This window comes from Gnatocerus cornutus, chromosome 8 (assembly GCF_029298725.1).
Source record: "Gnatocerus cornutus isolate USDA-ARS CGAHR chromosome 8, icGnaCorn1.1, whole genome shotgun sequence".
Lineage (NCBI taxonomy): Eukaryota > Metazoa > Arthropoda > Insecta > Coleoptera > Tenebrionidae > Gnatocerus > Gnatocerus cornutus.
This window is the reverse complement of record NC_142240.1, coordinates 11,052,248-11,070,179: the sequence shown is the minus strand read 5'-3', so window position 1 is coordinate 11,070,179 and position 17,932 is coordinate 11,052,248. Positions and strand designations below refer to the sequence as shown.

The following is a 17,932-nucleotide window of genomic DNA, read 5'->3' as shown; positions in this document are numbered from 1 at the left end:
AAGAATAAAACACTTTATTTAATATTGCACATAGTACTCTCTCACAATGAGTCTTTCGATAAAACCAACATTAAAACATTACAATTAGTCATTGTCGATGGACGAAACCAACTCCAACAATTCGTTGTTACGAATCCTTAATCTACACATTAATACTGGCGAGTTTATATGGTTTGTACTTAAATATATTTAATTGTAATTTCAATAAAACAAGTGTTAGGATCGTATTTGGTTGCTGCTCTGTGTCCTCTCCGGTTTCGACGGTTCTTCAGTGATTTTCGCAAATTCGTGGCTAATTATCTTAATTGATCGTAAATCAGGCAAGGAATTAGCCAACATTTTGATTTCTTTGGTGTCGGATTTGCTTCCATTTCTTAATTTCTAAAAAAACGGAATCAACGAGCGCTGAGTGGTTACGACAACTTACAACAATGTTGGTGTCATAACTGGGACAACAGTGACTCAGTTTACATCCTTCGCCTTGACACTGCATCAAACAAAGAGGTGGAATGTTTTGTGTACTTTCAGCTTTTGTGTAAAATTCGGGTTGAATTGTTACTTGCGTGATACCATTGTCTATTAGGAATTCTTTAATATCGTCCATTAATGTGTTATAACCCTAGAAATAAACCATGAAGACGAGTTGGTCCACAGGTTTTCTTACTTACCTCTTGATGCTTAAAAATGATGTGAACTGTTGAAATAATTTTTGTCGCGGTTAGTTGCCAAACGTGGAAGTCGTGAATATTTACAATGTCAGGAAAATGGTCTAATAATTCTTTCTTTAAAATTTCAATATCGATCGAATCCGGAAGGGTTTGAAGTAGAATCAGACAACTTTCCTTCACTGGAAAAAAGAAAGCGTTAATATAATCGTGTTGCTGAAATTTTAGTGTAAACAATGCTTTATTTATGACTAATTTGACCAACTACAATAAATTTCGTTAAAATGATTGTGTCGGTACGTGGTAATTATCAGTTTAATTTTCTTATAATCGTAAAAAATTATCGTAGCTTGTTAGGTAGGAATTCAACGTTTATATTACATTGTTTTTGTGGTCTGATATGCGCAAGTATGAAGGTATTTATAAATATTGAAATAAATCACAACCTTAAAAGGAAACTCATCACACTTTGGAATCCCTATTACATTTTTTCTAGGAATTTAGACAAGATCTCCATGAACTGATTCAGTGTGTTCTTGGAGCGAGGGTCATTTATTATCAACCGCAGTGTTTTTATTTATTTATTAATAAGTTTTTTTATTGATCGCATAAACTTTAATTTGTTAGATCTTTTGAGCCAACATTTTAAATCCGTTCTAAATTTTCCAGAAAATCTAATTGTCATTCCTATGTATGATCTCAAGTTTTCAGGTTTTAGGATTCAAGATCTAAACTTCTTAATTTGTTCCTCCAGTCGTAAGTGAGAACTTAAGTTGAAAATGTAACTTAAAACAAAGAATCTGGAAATTCGGTACTTTTGGAAACCTTGGAAAAACCTGATACTGAAAGGATTTTTTTGTCAACCGTGTTACATATTAGTTTTCACGACCCTGACACATACTTAAACAGAAAGTGAATTAAATTTTAGAAACTAGTTCTTGAACAAAAAAGATGCGCCAAGGTTTAAACGTACTAATGCAAAAAAAACTTCAGATCCATACATGCGAAATTCATTCATAATATAAGCAAAGAAAATTGGAAAGTGAGAATATTAGCGGATAATAACAAAAGCGAATTTAATTTCATGCAAGTTACGCTTTTATTATCACGGCAGGCGATTAATCAGTAATTAATTAGACTTAATTTATTTCATAAATCCAAGATTCAATTTTTCGAAACGAATTATCAAGCCAATATTAACGTGTGGGAAGTAAATATTTCACTTCCCACACGCAAAAAGAGTAAGTCAAATTACCATTACACTTTCTCGAGATTTCTCATTTTCTTCTGTCGCAAAAAGGCAGTGTGATTCTAAAATAAAGTTATTTCCGGAAAGAGGTGTCTTATTATAATTCGAGTGGTAAAAGTAATTTCTAAATACAGTGTGCAATGATTTCATTAACAACACAATAGCACTGATCAGAATGTTTATTAACAATGATAGAGGTTGAAGACGACGTGAATTGCATTAATTGTTCATTTCGACCTTTCGTGTTATAAAATCTTAACTTTGGTTAGGTCAGTAAGTAAAACATGGCTAGACTCTTCGTGAGTAGCGTACAAGGATTTACTTAGTTTTTAGTACTTCCCGAGACATAACAAAAAGTAATAAAAATCTACTTACTATGAGGATAACTAAGAAGCATTAACGAGGCGGCGGAAACTACAGACATCAATGGATCTACATATTTGGCAATATTTTTGTCTGTGAAGTACACTATCAAAGCACAAATGATAACATAAACACAGCCTAAAAGAAAAAAAAAACTACTAAAATAGAACTACACGAAGTCATCATACCTATAACGTCTCTACACATTTCTATAAATCCCTGTCTTTGCTTCTTTGGAGGTAGATGAACACTTCTAGTTCTTGATAATCTCCGGCCTTCTTTCTTAACAACTTCAGGTACAACAACTTTGTCTAAGACTACATCGCCACTTTCTGTGACGTAGAGAAAACTACCTTGGTGGAAAGTGTATCCACCGATTAATAAATAACATACACCATTTAACAGTAAACCAGCAGCTCCAATGAACAATACTGACAACGAATGATGCATTTCGTCAAAATGTTCGATGTGAGCTAAAGTCTGCACAGCTTCAGCAACGACGGAAAACGACAGAGATGCCATGAAAATACTATAAATCAACAGGGAAATCACATCAATTCTTGCCCATCCGAAAGTGTTTTTCAGTCGGGATTCTTGGTTTGCTCGCGAGGGAGATTTTTTCGTTTCATTTGGTTTTTTATCGGAGCAACTATGGCGAATGGGTGTCAAGTCGTCACTGATTGTCGATGATTCGGAAGAAGTGTCATTCTTGTTGCATTGTGATGTGGAATTGGTTGGATTGGCACTCTAAAAAAAAAGAAAATTGCTTGGAAAAAGATTATTCAGATATGACGAGATATGGATGCATGGCAACTTTCCACGGTAATTACTCGCATGGTAATTTAAACGGTTTCTTTAAAACGCACGGATAATGAAGTTAGAAGTGATTATCATGAGAAATCGTCGTTGTTTGGAATTTAAATGTAACTGCGAGAAGTAAACCATTCATTTACATAAAAAAAAGTTTAAATTAAGTCTTTGACTGAAATTTGGGAAAATTAGTCATAAAGTATTTTGGACAATGGGAATCCATAGACCATAGAAAATCAGCTTTTCTGACAGCATATTAGGGAAACAAGGGCGCTGCGAAAATGTCAAAATATCAGAGTTACCAATGTGCGAAAAATCCGTTCTGACAACGAGCTGTCGATATTTAATTTTAGACAAAGTTTCATAAACATAATCGCCATAAAGGTCACTGATTAAATTGTTCCATGTGGTCGAAAAAAAAATTGCCAGAGGCTCCCAATATTTCATATGTTGGCAGTTCTGTTAGCAATCGATTTTTTTACGTTTGTTTATGTTTTAAACATGAATATAGAACCGCCAACATTAAAAAAGTGCAAGGTCTACCAGCCCAACACTTTTCGATTACAAACTTGTTAAATTAGCAATATCAACTTTGTGTTTACACGCACTAAACTGTAGCCTCAGGAAGCCACCAACAAGTTTATGTTGGTTTTTAGTGATTTTTTAAACCTAAAATTTAAGTCTTAGAATCTCTTAGAGAATTTAAAAGTTTGAAAGCAATTTTGAGATCACAATGAAAGGCTAAAAATGCGATTTTAGTTGTCAGCAGAAACAAACAAAAATTTGTATGCAATTCGTACAAATCAGACAGTTTGTCAGCCTGGTTATAAACTCTCATTTTATTTATTTATAGTTATCACATAAATAGCCAGTACCCATTAGCTTACAAATAAAGTGCGAATATATAACCCTTTCAAGTTCACTCTTTTTTACAAGGCTATTCCTGACGTAAAATTTGAATCATAGGAAAGCGGAGTTTGTAATGGAATTTTAATGTTATAAAGCGAGCCATTATAAAGGGAGGAATAAAACAGACACATGTTCTTAAAAAAAAATAAAATCAATACAGGTGATTTGTTATCTGATGAAGTAGGTCAATTTGATTTGTTTGTTAATTTGGAGAGATAAAATAGTTCTCCACACTTTCAATTTTTAAGAAGTAACCACACCAATAATTCCAATAAAGTAATTCATCATACTAAAAGAACCGCACAAATGTAGCGTCGTGAATAATCATTAGGTCGAATTATCAAAGGACATCACTGAAACGCTCTTGGAATTTTTTATTTCATTAAGCAAATCAGCTGTATTTTAATACTTTTAATTTTATTGGTAAACATTCAGAAATTTAATTTGTATGAAAATGTGATTATGTGTCATATTTTCAGTGATAAACTACAAATTTCAGGCTTTCCAAGGTTGAAAATCAAGTATTTGCAAGGAAGATGATGTAACATTCCAAGACCACAAGGTCTATAGAATATTAAAAGACTTAATCAATGAGGTGGAAAGTTGTCATTTCTTCGGTATATTAAAAAGTAGGTCCGGCAGATACATGACCGGATTCCGAAACTTTTTGTTAAAAACTTGCTAATTCGATTATTTACCGACCTAAGTTTCTACTTGGTTGCAAAAAGCTAATCAATGAAACAACAAACGCTAATTACTACTAACATACCTTCATCGTTATAATACATCCAGTCAACGCTAAAATATTGCACAGCATGTGATAAGAGTCCATCAACAGTGTTAAAGCGTGTGTAAAGTGACTAAAAATTAATTCCGTTATAAAAAACATCACAGTCAGGATCAAAATAATGTAAAGTTGAATGGGGCGCAGGCTTCGAAAAAATTCTTTCATCGGCATGGTTGTCGGTTTTCTGTAACAAAGAAAAAAAGATTACTGCTTTGGTGTTACTTACTTTACTACTTTTAGACACATAATTTTGATGGGATTTTGAACACAATAAAATGATTTCATTCTGCGCTCACGTTGTGGCGCGGAATGTTTTGTAGTACCTATTTAAAATTACACAGGAAGTGCGCCAATTGATCATATTAGTTCTTTAATTGAACCTGTTATACATTGTATGGTAGATCATATAACTCGTGATTGAATCATGGAGTTTCAATAAATGATTTTCCGAGTCACAGCGTTTATTCTTAATTATTTTGAGTGTTTAAAATCACTGTAAATAAACGGGCGGATTACGTGTTATCGGACGGAGATAAGATAATTTCTCTGTATCTAGTATCTATCTGGGGTGCATGGGCTTGTGTCTGACCTCTCATATCTTTATTGTAGGAGAAAATGTTTGTAAAAAAAAATTTTAGTCATAGATAAAGTGCTGGACGTGACGTCAAATCAATTTTTATTGCCATAAATTCATAAAAACTTTTCAATCGGGAATAAAAATGAGAATACAATGGTGGAAATTTAATTTTAAGCATTTTATTTCTTTATAACAATAGGTAGTAATTTTTAGATTTTAACTGGAAAAACTCTTTCGTTTTAAATTGAAAAAAATTGTATTGGATAAGTGCAACTATTATAAAACTGAGAGTTAAGGAACTTATAATTTCACTGTGAAATTCTCATCACAAAAAATGTCAAGAAAGTACGTAATTACCATGAGACGCTCCATAAAGAGAATTCCCAGCGACTGTCAAATTTTGATTTTAAATGCATTTCTAGATGATGATAATATTTATATAAAGTCTTGTATCAGCTTTGGATGTTTCAGCTTGAAATTGCTTTAAAAATCCTGAGCTGATCTTTGAATTGTTTTTTCTGATTAAATTAATTTTATTGTTGTCGCGTTCTTTAACATTTTTATTTTTAGACATTTGTTTTCCATTTACCTGGCAAGCGTTATCGGGACGTATTACACTTATCATATTTATATACAGAGTGTCCCAGAACGCTTGCACGTCCTTTTAATGGAAAATTCTCCATTAAAATCTGGGTTGATTGCCGTATCGCACAATGTTCAGCCATTTGTAGTATTCAAGTTACTATCATTTAAAGTTGACCATTCACAGCGCAGCTTTGTGCAATTTAAAGAAAAAAATTCGCAGGTAACGTAGCAACAGCATAATATCTGGCGATTTATGAGCTGTGATTAGCCAACTTAAAGAACTTGTAACTCAAAAACTGTAAGGGCTGTGCGATCCCACAATCAACTCAGATTTTGATGCAAAATTTCCCATTAAAAGGAAGTGCAAGCGTTCTGAGATACCTGTAGAAAAGAGCATTATAAGTGAAGTTAATTAATAAAATTAGTTAATTTTGTGATATTAGCTTCTATTACGTGAAATACAAACAAAATTTCTGACCTGAGCAAAGCACTCACTTGAACATTGCGTTTAAACCAAAGAACGTGTCAATGATAAAACTGTCAATTTTAGTAAACACCATAATATAAGCTGTTTTATTTAAAACTAAGTTTTATATCAAGGTAGTTCTGAACTAAATGGAATTCCCATTAGCTCCATTAGTTCCTACAGAAATGCCATTCGTCAGTTATTTATTTATACCGACTTGTAGATAAGGCATTTTTATTGTTATCTAACGACAAACGAGGAGTATTTTTATGGAGAATTGTAACACATTGTCACAAATTCAAAAATTTACTAATAGTTATGACAAGTTTTCTACGGTGGTCAACAGTTTTTAAATTAAATTTCTTTATAAATACGGTGGCAGTATCAATAGAATTTTTGACATGATGTAAAAAGAAGATTGATGATGTTTGACTGCCTGATTAAAAGTAGTACATTGATGTATCGAGCCAAAATCTATTACATAGATTATATCGTTCTACTTTTAAGATGAAACCTATCAAGAAATGTCCGATTATAGTTATTAAGTTATTTTACAGACCGAATATGTTATGCTGAAAAACTCTATTTTGGATCGTCACTACTCAATTTTACTTTGGTGAACGCTTCGAAAAAAATGTTACTGTCAAAAATGTAAAATAATGTTTTATTGCTCACAACAAATGTAAATACATGTCTAAACTTAAGCAGGACGTTAATTTTTTGTCACAGTGCAAGGTCCTTTTTTAAAATATACATGAACTTGTAGTTCAAACCAAAACCAAAATTAAAAATAATTAACAGTAACCAAAATGTACAAAATTAAGGCTGAAATTGTTTTTTTAATGATTTTTTTATGCCAAACTTGTTCCTAATGCATGCTCATTAGCGCAATTTTGACAACATAAAATTAAAACTTTCCCAAGAAATTAACACTTGTAAAAAATTGCAAAGCCAAACTGGGGATCCGATAGCTGTGATTTTCATCACGAGTTTTACAGTCAGCCTTGACAGAATTTTTTATCATTTCGAATACCGATAACAGCTAGTGTTCTTCGTGGTCTACAGCCAATTAAATTTTTGACATCTTAACGACTTTTTGCCACATTTGCGTTAAATCAGTTAATCAGTCAGATTGCAGAATCCTGCTGGATGACTTTAATTTGCATTGTCGTATCGTCCTATTAATGCTGCGTGAAATTAAAGTCCTGTTAAGTTGGTGTGAGTCGTCAATAATTTCAATTTTGCGTTAATTTTGTTGGGCAGTTTATTAATCATTAGTAGTTTTGATCTAACATTTTGAACTGCTTACTTTAAAAAACAAACTCATATTCGAACATGTGATATTTGATCATTAATTTACAGCAAATGCAGATACCCACCTAAATTTAAATGGTATTTGAAGACTATTTTTATTACAGTACAAAATTGTTTATGATGTGTAAATATATAATCTGGTAACAAATATGAAGTATCACCAACTGTTAACTAGATTTTTATTCTATTGTGACGGAATTGACACGTAGTTTGTGTACTTTTCGTTAATTTTAGTGAACCGAAATGATTAAAAGAGTCGATTTTTTCTAGTTTTTTTAACCATGAGAAGATTATTTGACAAACAATAGCAAATCGAAAGATAATAAAACAAACTGCCCAGAGTTATTTTATAAACTATAAATAAACATGGAGTTATTTTCGTGAGAACTGTTTAGAACTACACCCAAAATTTAGATCAGTCTGTTCGAATGTGACCTGACCTAAACACCACAAGACACCTTGCCTACAAGTTTATAAACGTAGATATACACAATAACAATAAGTGGACTTCAAAGTTTTCTATCAACTCTTGGCAAGTTTATATTGGGGTTTTTAAATCAGACGGGTTGGTTATAACCTGTAGCTAGCTAATCGCATTGCATGAGTTGACGACAGTTATCAAATCCTTTTCGAGACATTTCGCTATGGTAGAGTGTGCGCTTAATAGACAACACTGGTTTTTAATAATAATAATACGTTATCTAATCACGACACTTTAATGGCGAAAAGTTCATCTACATTAACCTTTACACTGCTCGGCCCGGAAAAATCCGCAAAATAATAATTCGCTCAAACTGCTCCGAGCGGATATATTCGCATTGATTAAGAAGTGGTCAACTGCTCAAAACGTAATTTTTCGAAGACGCAAATATGGTTATCTACCTCAGAGGAATACACAGACACAATAGCTTTAATTTTTTAAATACATTTTTTTTTACCGTAGTTTGCTCAAAACGTATATATACGCCTGCGACAAAAATTCATTTAAAATCTATTTCATGCATTTTTTTATCTACGCAGTTGTAGATACGGACTAAGGGTCAGGTAATATCACCATAATCATAACTAAAAACGACTTTAATTATTATTAGAGGTTTTTTAAAATATCGTTGTATTTCAATGACAACAATTAAAAAAAAACTTTCGATTAATTAAGATACTAATCTAAGAGGTAATAAAAGTATAGCAATTTCATTTATTTTAACATGAGTTTGATGGATGTAGTTAACACTATTTTATTGGTAATTATTAGGTCAACATTTCCAATGTAACAAATTAAACCGATTTTAAAGCAAATAATTGAGTCGCTTGGATTCAGTAGCGACTAACTCCATTTTTGGCAAAAATCGAAATTTTCTATGTACTACAAACGTTTAAAACAAAGTTACAACAATTATTTGTTATTGTGTTTCTAATGCTCCAGATCCAAGTAGCAATAGGAAATGAAGAAATTTGTCAAATTACCTTAAGAAGATGTTCGAATTTCAATTTTATCAAACAAAGTTAATTATGTTTGACATTATTTTTGGTGTTGTCAATTCTACTTTGGTAGCAGTTAATATTTTCTTCAATTAAAATTTATTTCCTTTAACATATGGATTTAGAAATTTCACAAAAGTGTTGACTCAAATCTAGCCATCTTCATTGTTTTTTTTTGCTAAATAGTTACCCAAAAATTTATTTTTTGTGTGAAATTAGTTTTGCATTTTGCATTTTTTTAAACTCAGGTTGTTATGGAGGTGGCCGCTATTGAAACCAAGCGACTCAATTGTTTCATTATGAAATCGCCATACCTCTGAACTGAAAAGTCATAATTTTGACATTTGTGCTTGATCGTATCTGTTGAGTTTCTTTGATACAAATCTATCCCTGTTGTTATTGTATTTTAAATACGGCGTTTTTCAACAAAATGTCACAAAAGCGAAACAAGTGTTATACTGACAAAGAATTGGCCGACATTCTTGCTAACAGTGGCAGTGAAGAAGAAAACTTTGAAGGTGAATCTGATGAAGAGGAAAATGGGCTGTTAGCTGACATAAGTGAAAATGAAGACACAGCAGAAAGCGAAGATGAGGTTGAAGAAACACCAAATAGAATGAGAATGAGAGCAGCTGCAATTACAAGTACTTTTGGTTGGACAGACGGTGATTTCAATCCGGTAGTCCATAATTTCACGAGGGAACATAATTCCGGCTGTTTAGCAAACCTAAATAATACGAGCACCGAATTAGACTGTTTTGAAACATTTTTCAGTGAAGAAATCGTCCGACTCATAGTTTGTGAGACTAATAAATATGCCGCACATTTGTTAGAGACCTGTACCCAAGATTCCCGTCTGAAAAGATGGAAAAATACAACTTATGAAGAAATGTACTGCTTTTTTGCAGTAACAATGTTAATGACAGAAACAAAAAAAAGAAACATCAATGATTATTGGTCAAATGATTTTTTAATAAGAACTCCTATATTTGGTCAAATTATGAGCAGAGACAGATACTTACTACTTCTACGTACACTTCATTTCATGGATCCGAATCAGTCTACTGACAACAAGGACTCGCTTCGCAAAATTAGAAAAGTTGTAGATCACATGAAAAACAGTTTCAAAAACTCCTTTTATCCATTTGGAAATATTTGCATTGACGAAAGTTTAGTGTTATTTAAAGGACGTGTATTTTTTAAACAATACATACCGTCCAAAAGACATAGATTCGGGATCAAATTTTTTCTTTTGTGCGACTGTGAAACTGGCTACGTTTTGGACTTTATCATATACACCGGCAGTACAACAGAAATAAACGCAGGATTTAAGGAAGATGGTTTGGGGAAGTCAGGACAGATAGTACTCACGTTGCTAGAAACCTATCTTGGTAGAGGTCATACTCTCTTTGTAGACAGCTGGTTTACAAGTCCAACTTTATTCAAGTTTCTACATGACAGAGCCACAAATGGATGTGGCACTGTGAAAAGCACCAGAAAATATTTCCCCAATCTGAATCGAAAGCTAAAGAAAAACGAAATAGAAACTAAAGTAACTACAAGCATGATGGCTTTGAAATGGCGGGACAAACGCGATGTACGTATGCTGACTACTTGTCATCCAAATGCAATAGTCGCATCCGAAAAGACTGACCACCAAACAAATGAGTTAATCAAGAAACCTTTATGTATTTTAGAGTATAATAAATACATGGGTACTGTAGATAAATCAGATTTAATAGTAAGCTCAATAGAATCAGTGAGAAAAACAATTAAGTGGTACAAAAAGGTTTTTTTTCACTTTCTTGATTTGTCATTGCTAAATGCATTGACATTATACAAAACGGTTACTGGAAAAAACGTATCATCAGGTTCATTCCAAAGAGAACTAATTCGTCAAATACTAGAAAAGTACCAACAATCTTCATCACAGAGTGCCACTGGAACATCAGGCCGACGAGCTAGCTATGCCGACAGCCCCTTCCGTCTTACGCAGCGACATTTTCCAGAACATGTGCCAAGCCGTGCTAATAAGAAAAATCCTACAAAACGCTGTGTTGTGTGTTCCAAAAACAAAAAAAGAAGTGAAACACGTTATATGTGTCTTCAGTGTAACGCACCCTTGTGCATTATACCTTGTTTTCAAAAGTTTCATACCCTGAAAAAATACTGAAATAAATATTGTTATTGTCGTTTTTTTAGATAAAAAATTTTGTTCTATTGTTCCGAAATTTGTATTTTTTTGTAAATATAATGCATTTGCAAAAGTTCGGCCCAAATTTGATTTCGTTTTTTATTTCATATTTTATCTTGAATGTTACAATTATTTTGTTAGAACATGTAGGAATGTAATTTACCATCACACAGTAGCTATAAAAGTGGTACACCTAGATAATTTCCAAAATTAAAAATGTTGTATTTTTTTACCATTTGATAGACACCGAAGATCTACCCTCTCAAAAAGATAATCAAAATAATCATAAATAAAATTAGCTCAGAAAACGTTGATTGTATGTTTTCATCGTGACGATTTTGACGAAATTAACTACTTTCTGTAACATTATACAAAGCCAACATTTTCATTAAAACATTTTTTTTGACCACCGATAGAACTAGCTGCCTACAATCTTCAGAAAACGCTCTCATCTCAATATTACCTTGTTTAATTTTTGACGTAGTGGAAAATTAAAATCATTATGAACATTTGCAAAACTAGTTCAACGGTGCAGTGCTCGAGACGTTAATATACGCTAAGGTAGAACACCGATCAACTGCTCGGAACGTATATTGTCGCAGGAGCTGACAAACCGCGCACAGTCACAATCTTTTACAAAAAACATTGCGCAGTGAAAAGGTTAAACGGTTGAATACATTATAAATTCTTACTTCAGAGAAATGCAGACGAAATTTGTACACTAAATATCACTGTCTGGTGAACCCAATTAAACTGAACAATGAGTACATACCATTCGCTCAGTGTACTGCACTTCAGGATAAGAGAACCTCGACTATGATTTGTAAACACACTAATACGTTGTCTTTAAGTGGAAAATGATCACTGATACGGGGCATCGGTATTTTTTGATAAGAGAATTTCTAATTGTAAATAATTGAAGACATTTTAATTTTGTTCATTCATTAAAAATTTATAGAATGCGTACGATAGACTTTTACGGCAGTGCGTAAACATAAACAAAGGTGTAATGTGCTATAATATTAACGCACCATAAAATTATGACAGTAATTTAGTACTTTCAGTGTGTCACGCTACTACTTGAATTTGCGTAATTTTGAGATACTTCCGCTTGATATCTGGTTTTAGAGAAAGTAGTTTAATTTTATTTTTTTGGTAGTAGTTATGGTTTATATTAATTGTATTTAAATTATATAACACGACTTTGTCCCACGCAAATTAAAACGTAAATATTTATTCTACCAACAAAATTTGAAGGTAAATAATTTACAAAGTTACCTGTCCGGTTGTTTCTTTGTTGTTATTGTTGGCTTAACTTTACCACATTCTTCTAACATTGTTGTTTCTAATAGACTAACAAACTTTACGAAGGAATTAGCATTTATAAAATTATGATATTCCTCTAAATTTCACGGACGCCTTTTTCAACAATGCCCAATTAAGATAAACAAATTGCTCATAAAATGATTTATATTTCCCTTAAAACGATGACCAACTCGTACTACACTCTCTTTTAATTTAACTAATCAAAACATTCTCAATGAGATGAGTGCACTTCTTGTTCGTCACTATTTCTTTCTCTGACCTCACTACCTATTTTAGTACTTAAAAAAACCTCAACAAAAACAATGTATTATAAAAAATTAAATGTTTAACGGTACTTACATGTGTCCCTTTTATTAAAAACCTAAAAAATACGCAACTATGTCATTCTTCCTTTTGCCCGAGAAAGTTCATTAATAGCGTAAAAGTAATGATGTAACAATAAATTTACTAAACCGCTTCAAATCTGATTATTTAACGGCAACTTTAAAACCAACCACTGAATTCTCACATCCATAATTCATCAAAATTTCTCTGGAATAAATCGTATCTTACAAATTCGATAATTCCACATTTTGTTCAAAGTATGTCAAGTAACGTTTACCGCGTACTCACAACATAAATGTTCACAATACACACAATAATAACAAATTTTTTAAAACACGTGAGATCGCGAAAAGTGAAAAGTTTTCTGACCGCGACCACTATTTGAATTGGAATGAATGAAAACAGCGTCTTGACTGTTGATTCACCCACTCTCTTACAAGTGGAAGGCACGAGGAGCCGTATCTGGCGACTTTCTTATAAAATTAGATTCTTGGCATAAAGTTCAATTGCTTGTTGCAAACAGAACTGTACACATCTAGCCTACATTTGAGTAAATCACTTAAAGAGACGTACAATTACCGGACGAGCGGCTATTTGAGAGGTTACGTACTAAGTTTTGTGTCAACGATGGAATTAATCTCATTTATACCATCAAGTGACGAAAATCTTATCAAAACTGGCTCACATTGCGCTAAAGTTTGTGCAGAAAGGAATTTATTCATTTTTATTCTTTATGATGAGCGAACATTGCAACCAACGTAAGAATAACGCAGGAAGCCTCGTGTAACTGTCATGTGAGAGGCCAAATTTATTTTTAACAATTTGGCTGCTGTGGTAAATATTTTCAGGTATTTTTAATCGTAGTTTGGTCGTTCTTGTTGTTAACTTTTTAGAAAATCGCGTAGAGGTACCTTAATTTTTGAGTTCGTTCTATGCTAGCGATATCTCAAATCGAGCTAACATCAGAAAAACAAAAACTCTCAAAGGCAAAACAAACAATTAAATATTTACTTAAAGACTACAGTGTAACAATTATTATCGCTAATTTCTTGGAACAAAATCGCTCGTTATTTTCCAAGAGTAATAAATACACAAATATATCGTATTTTGACTTCTTGACCTTTTGTTTTTAACTATAAGAAATTCCACAGAAGCCGTTCCACGCTTGGAATTATGAGCACGCAAATTTTAAATTTGTTCTGTTTAATACTACTGGTAGGCACCACTTTGAATGTATGTATTATAACCAGAATTTTTCCTTTGTTTTTAGATGGATTGCTTTTATGGTAAAGAAATTGACTGCCTCGCCAGAGAATTTATTTGTTATGACAGCTATAGATTTCAGCAATGTGTGCAAGTTGGTAAAAATAGAAGAATAGTTATGGGTAACGTGCAAAGATGCCCCAATGGTTTTATCTGTAAAAATGAGTCGCAGTTTGAATGTGAAGACGTAGAAATTTAAAACTAGCTTTTCATTGTTGGAAAATTAAAAAGATAGACCTTCACTGGAGATTGACGTACCTAATCTTGACTAGTTAATCCTTGTATTATTTATTTCATGTAAATGCTTCGTTCAACGTATTTCTAGTTATTTTGTGTTACCCTTTTACCCAATGCAAATACACGATATTTTCAACAACGCCGTTTTATTTCCTCTTTGAAACATTTCTGACGAAAGCTAAAACAATTAGTTACTAAGAACTGCTTTTAAAGCGATGGTCTTTGTCTAAGAAAAAATCAAGAGAATTAATTTCTATTGAAAATAAGGATTTGCAAATCCTTTGAGATAAGATACCATAAATAAATACCATTTAACATGACTTAAGGGAGACAATAGAGATCATTTAGTTTGAAAAAGAATATTTAACGCGAATTATATTGAATAAACATAATATTAATAATGCAAAAAGAAATCTAGTTGTACAGTGATAATGGTTGCAATAAGATGAAACAACCACTGTTACTGGTCTTTCTTTTGGTAAGTTTTAAAAAATTCTCTTCTAAAGGTTTTCTTGCAAAAGCTAAACTGCTATGTTAAATTTTGAATAAATAATCCAAATTTTGAAAATGATTTTTTGAAACGATTTTCAAACTGTACGTACTTCAAGAATTTTGTCTTAGCTGCAATTTTAAAACACGCTCCACTTGTAATTATTATTCTTTATTCATCAGGTTTTCCATGCGCAAACCAAAGAAATTATTGACTGTAAAAATAAGGGTTTCATTTGCTACGATGAAACACAATTTTATCAATGTGTGGAAGTTGGCGATAAAACAATGACAATTGGATTTCCACAACAATGTCCACCAGGTTTAGTATGTAATGATAGTTCAGATTTAGAATGTGACGAACCCTGGTTATTTACTACAACGCCAAGAGTGCCGAATGTAACGTTCACGGGAATAACAACTCATAGCGTAACAAATACTCAAACAACTTCTCAAATTACGGAAATTAATACAACGGATGCACAAGGTACTACATTTTCTGACATTTTAACAACGGAGCCTACAACAAATTCATCACTAAGTACTGTAACTGACGCTGGTACTAGTTCTACTGAAAAAACGACTCAAGGGATTAATGTAAGCGAAATAACAACAAGTTCAATTGAATCTTCAGAGACATCGGTAGTGCCCACAACAATAATATCAAATCTTACTACAATTACCAACGGCATCACTAATTCAACAGACTCTGCGGAAACCTCAACAACTCCGCCAAGCACTATAACTGATTCTTCGACGAGCAAAATTACCACTAGCTCGACTGGTGCTGTTGAGACCTCAACAACTCCGGCAAGCACAATAACTGATTCTTCGACGAGCGAAATTACCACTAGCTCAACCGGCGCTGCTGAAACCTCAACAACTCCGGCAAGCACAATAACTGATTCTTCGACGAGCGAAATTACCACTAGCTCAACCGGCGCTGCCGAGACCTCAACAACTCCGGCAAGCACAGAAACTGATTCTTCGACGAACGAAATTACCACAAGCTCAACCGGCGCTGCTGAAACCTCAACAACTCCGGCAAGCACAATAACTGATTCTTCGACGAGCGAAATTACCACTAGCTCAACCGGCGCTGCCGAGACTTCAACAACTCCGGCAAGCACAGAAACTGATTCTTCAACGAACGAAATTACCACTAGCTCAACGGGCGCTGTTGAAACCTCAACAACTCCGGCAAGCACGATAACTGATTCTTCGACGAGCGAAATTACCACTAGCTCAACCGGCGCTGCCGAGACCTCAACAACTCCGGCAAGCACAATAACTGATTCTTCGACGAGCGAAATTACCACTAGCTCAACCGGCGCTGCCGAGTCTTCAACAACTCCGGCAAGCACAGAAACTGATTCTTCAACGAACGAAATTACCACTAGCTCAACGGGCGCTGTTGAAACCTCAACAACTCCGGTAAGCACGATAACTGATTCTTCGACGAGCGAAATTACCACTAGCTCAACCGGCGCTGCCGAGACCTCAACAACTCCGGCAAGCACAATAACTGATTCTTCGACGAGCGAAATTACCACTAGCTCAACCGGCGCTGCCGAGACTTCAACAACTCCGGCAAGCACAGAAACTGATTCTTCAACGAACGAAATTACCACTAGCTCAAGCGGCGCTGCTCAAACCTTAACAACTCCAGCAAGCACAATAACTGATTCTTCGACGAGCGAAATTACCACTAGCTCAACCGGCGTTGCTGAAACCTCAACAACTCCAGCAAGCACAATAACTGATTCTTCGACGAGGGAAATCACTACTAGCTCGACTGGTGCTGCTGAGACCTCAACAACTCCGGCAAGCACAATAACTGATTCTTCGACGAGCGAAATTACCACTAGCTCAACCGGCGCTGCTGAAACCTCAACAACTCCAGCAAGCACAATAACTGATTCTTCGACGAGGGAAATTACCACTAGCTCGACTGGTGCTGCTGAGACCTCAACAACTCCAGCAAGCACAATAACTGATTCTTCGACGAGCGAAATTACCACTAGCTCAACCGGCGTTGCTGAAACCTCAACAACTCCAGCAAGCACAATAACTGATTCTTCGACGAGGGAAATCACTACTAGCTCGACTGGTGCTGCTGAGACCTCAACAACTCCGGCAAGCACAATAACTGATTCTTCGACGAGCGAAATTACCACTAGCTCAACCGGCGCTGCTGAAACCTCAACAACTCCAGCAAGCACAATAACTGATTCTTCGACGAGGGAAATTACCACTAGCTCGACTGGTGCTGCTGAGACCTCAACAACTCCAGCAAGCACAATAACTGATTCTTCGACGAGCGAAATTACCACTAGCTCAACCGGCGCTGCTGAAACCTCAACAACTCCAGCAAGCACAATAACTGATTCTTCGACGAGGGAAATCACTACTAGCTCGACTGGTGCTGCTGAGACCTCAACAACTCCGGCAAGCACAATAACTGATTCTTCGACGAGCGAAATTACCACTAGCTCAACCGGCGCTGCTGAAACCTCAACAACTCCAGAAAGCACAATAACTGATTCTTCGACGAGGGAAATTACCACTAGCTCAACCGGTGCTGCTGAGACCTCAACAACTCCGGCAAGCACAGAAACTGATTCTTCGACGAACGAAATTACCACTAGCTCAAGCGGCGCTGCTGAAACCTCAACAACTCCAGCAAGCACAATAACTGATTCTTCGACGAGGGAAATCACTACTAGCTCAACCGGCGCTGCTGAAACCTCAACAACTCCAGCAAGCACAATAACTGATTCCTCGACGAGCGAAATTACCACTAGCTTGACTGGTGCTGCTGAGACCTCAACAACTCCGGCAAGCACAGAAGCTGATTCTTCGACGAGCGAAATTACGACTAGCTCGACTGGTGCT

At 34.5% G+C, this 17,932-nt stretch overlaps 2 protein-coding genes and 1 long non-coding RNA gene across 9 annotated transcripts in view; 2 read left to right on the top strand and 1 right to left on the bottom strand.

The window, feature by feature from the left end:
- Nucleotides 1-13,456, bottom strand: ZnT77C (Zinc transporter 77C). 6 transcript variants are annotated; one of them, XM_088043134.1, is made up of 8 exons: nucleotides 13,337-13,456; nucleotides 13,064-13,255; nucleotides 4,766-4,967; nucleotides 2,466-3,024; nucleotides 2,290-2,415; nucleotides 669-847; nucleotides 428-619; nucleotides 1-381 (listed from the first exon to the last, which is right to left on the bottom strand). In XM_088043134.1, the coding sequence occupies exons 3-8, from the start codon at nucleotides 4,952-4,954 to the stop codon at nucleotides 217-219; spliced, it is 1,410 nt and encodes a 469-aa protein (XP_087899260.1). In that variant the 5' UTR covers nucleotides 4,955-4,967; nucleotides 13,064-13,255; nucleotides 13,337-13,456; the 3' UTR covers nucleotides 1-216. The 6 variants fall into 6 exon arrangements, with proteins under 6 accessions (XP_087899260.1, XP_087899259.1, XP_087899262.1 ...); XM_088043133.1 differs by having other exon boundaries at nucleotides 13,064-13,456; XM_088043136.1 differs by lacking the exons at nucleotides 13,064-13,255; nucleotides 13,337-13,456 and adding an exon at nucleotides 12,171-12,268.
- LOC148169773 (uncharacterized) lies at nucleotides 8,137-14,687 on the top strand. Of its 2 annotated transcripts, none has more exons than XR_015770553.1 (2): nucleotides 8,137-8,204; nucleotides 14,319-14,687. It is a non-coding gene; the product is annotated as an uncharacterized LOC148169773 (long non-coding RNA). The 2 variants fall into 2 exon arrangements; XR_015770552.1 differs by lacking the exon at nucleotides 8,137-8,204 and adding an exon at nucleotides 14,152-14,263.
- A 306-nt stretch (nucleotides 14,688-14,993) lies between these two features.
- The window catches only part of LOC148169772 (uncharacterized), a 45,932-nt gene continuing 42,993 nt past the window's right edge, over nucleotides 14,994-17,932 (top strand). Inside the window, exons 1-10 of the mRNA XM_088044230.1 lie at nucleotides 14,994-15,026; nucleotides 15,221-15,797; nucleotides 16,014-16,055; nucleotides 16,126-16,159; nucleotides 16,204-16,241; nucleotides 16,360-16,393; nucleotides 16,438-16,499; nucleotides 16,594-16,627; nucleotides 16,672-16,709; nucleotides 16,813-16,835. Coding sequence (XP_087900356.1) covers nucleotides 14,994-15,026; nucleotides 15,221-15,797; nucleotides 16,014-16,055; nucleotides 16,126-16,159; nucleotides 16,204-16,241; nucleotides 16,360-16,393; nucleotides 16,438-16,499; nucleotides 16,594-16,627; nucleotides 16,672-16,709; nucleotides 16,813-16,835 — 915 coding nt within the window. The remainder of the gene's footprint in view (nucleotides 15,027-15,220; nucleotides 15,798-16,013; nucleotides 16,056-16,125; nucleotides 16,160-16,203; nucleotides 16,242-16,359; nucleotides 16,394-16,437; nucleotides 16,500-16,593; nucleotides 16,628-16,671; nucleotides 16,710-16,812; nucleotides 16,836-17,932) is intronic.

What these genes read in the sequence shown, in the direction of transcription:
- ZnT77C (XM_088043133.1), bottom strand. Translation starts at nt 4,954, where the DNA reads ATGCCGATGAAAGAATTTTTTCGAAGCCTGCGCCCCATTCAACTTTAC. An exon ending in GCTTCTTAGTTATCCTCATA is followed by an intron (nt 848 to 2,289) that starts GTAAGTAGATTT and finishes TCTTTTTTCCAG; the next exon opens with TGAAGGAAAGTTGTCTGATT. An exon ending in TCATTTTTAAGCATCAAGAG is followed by an intron (nt 620 to 668) that starts GTAAGTAAGAAA and finishes GTTTATTTCTAG; the next exon opens with GGTTATAACACATTAATGGA.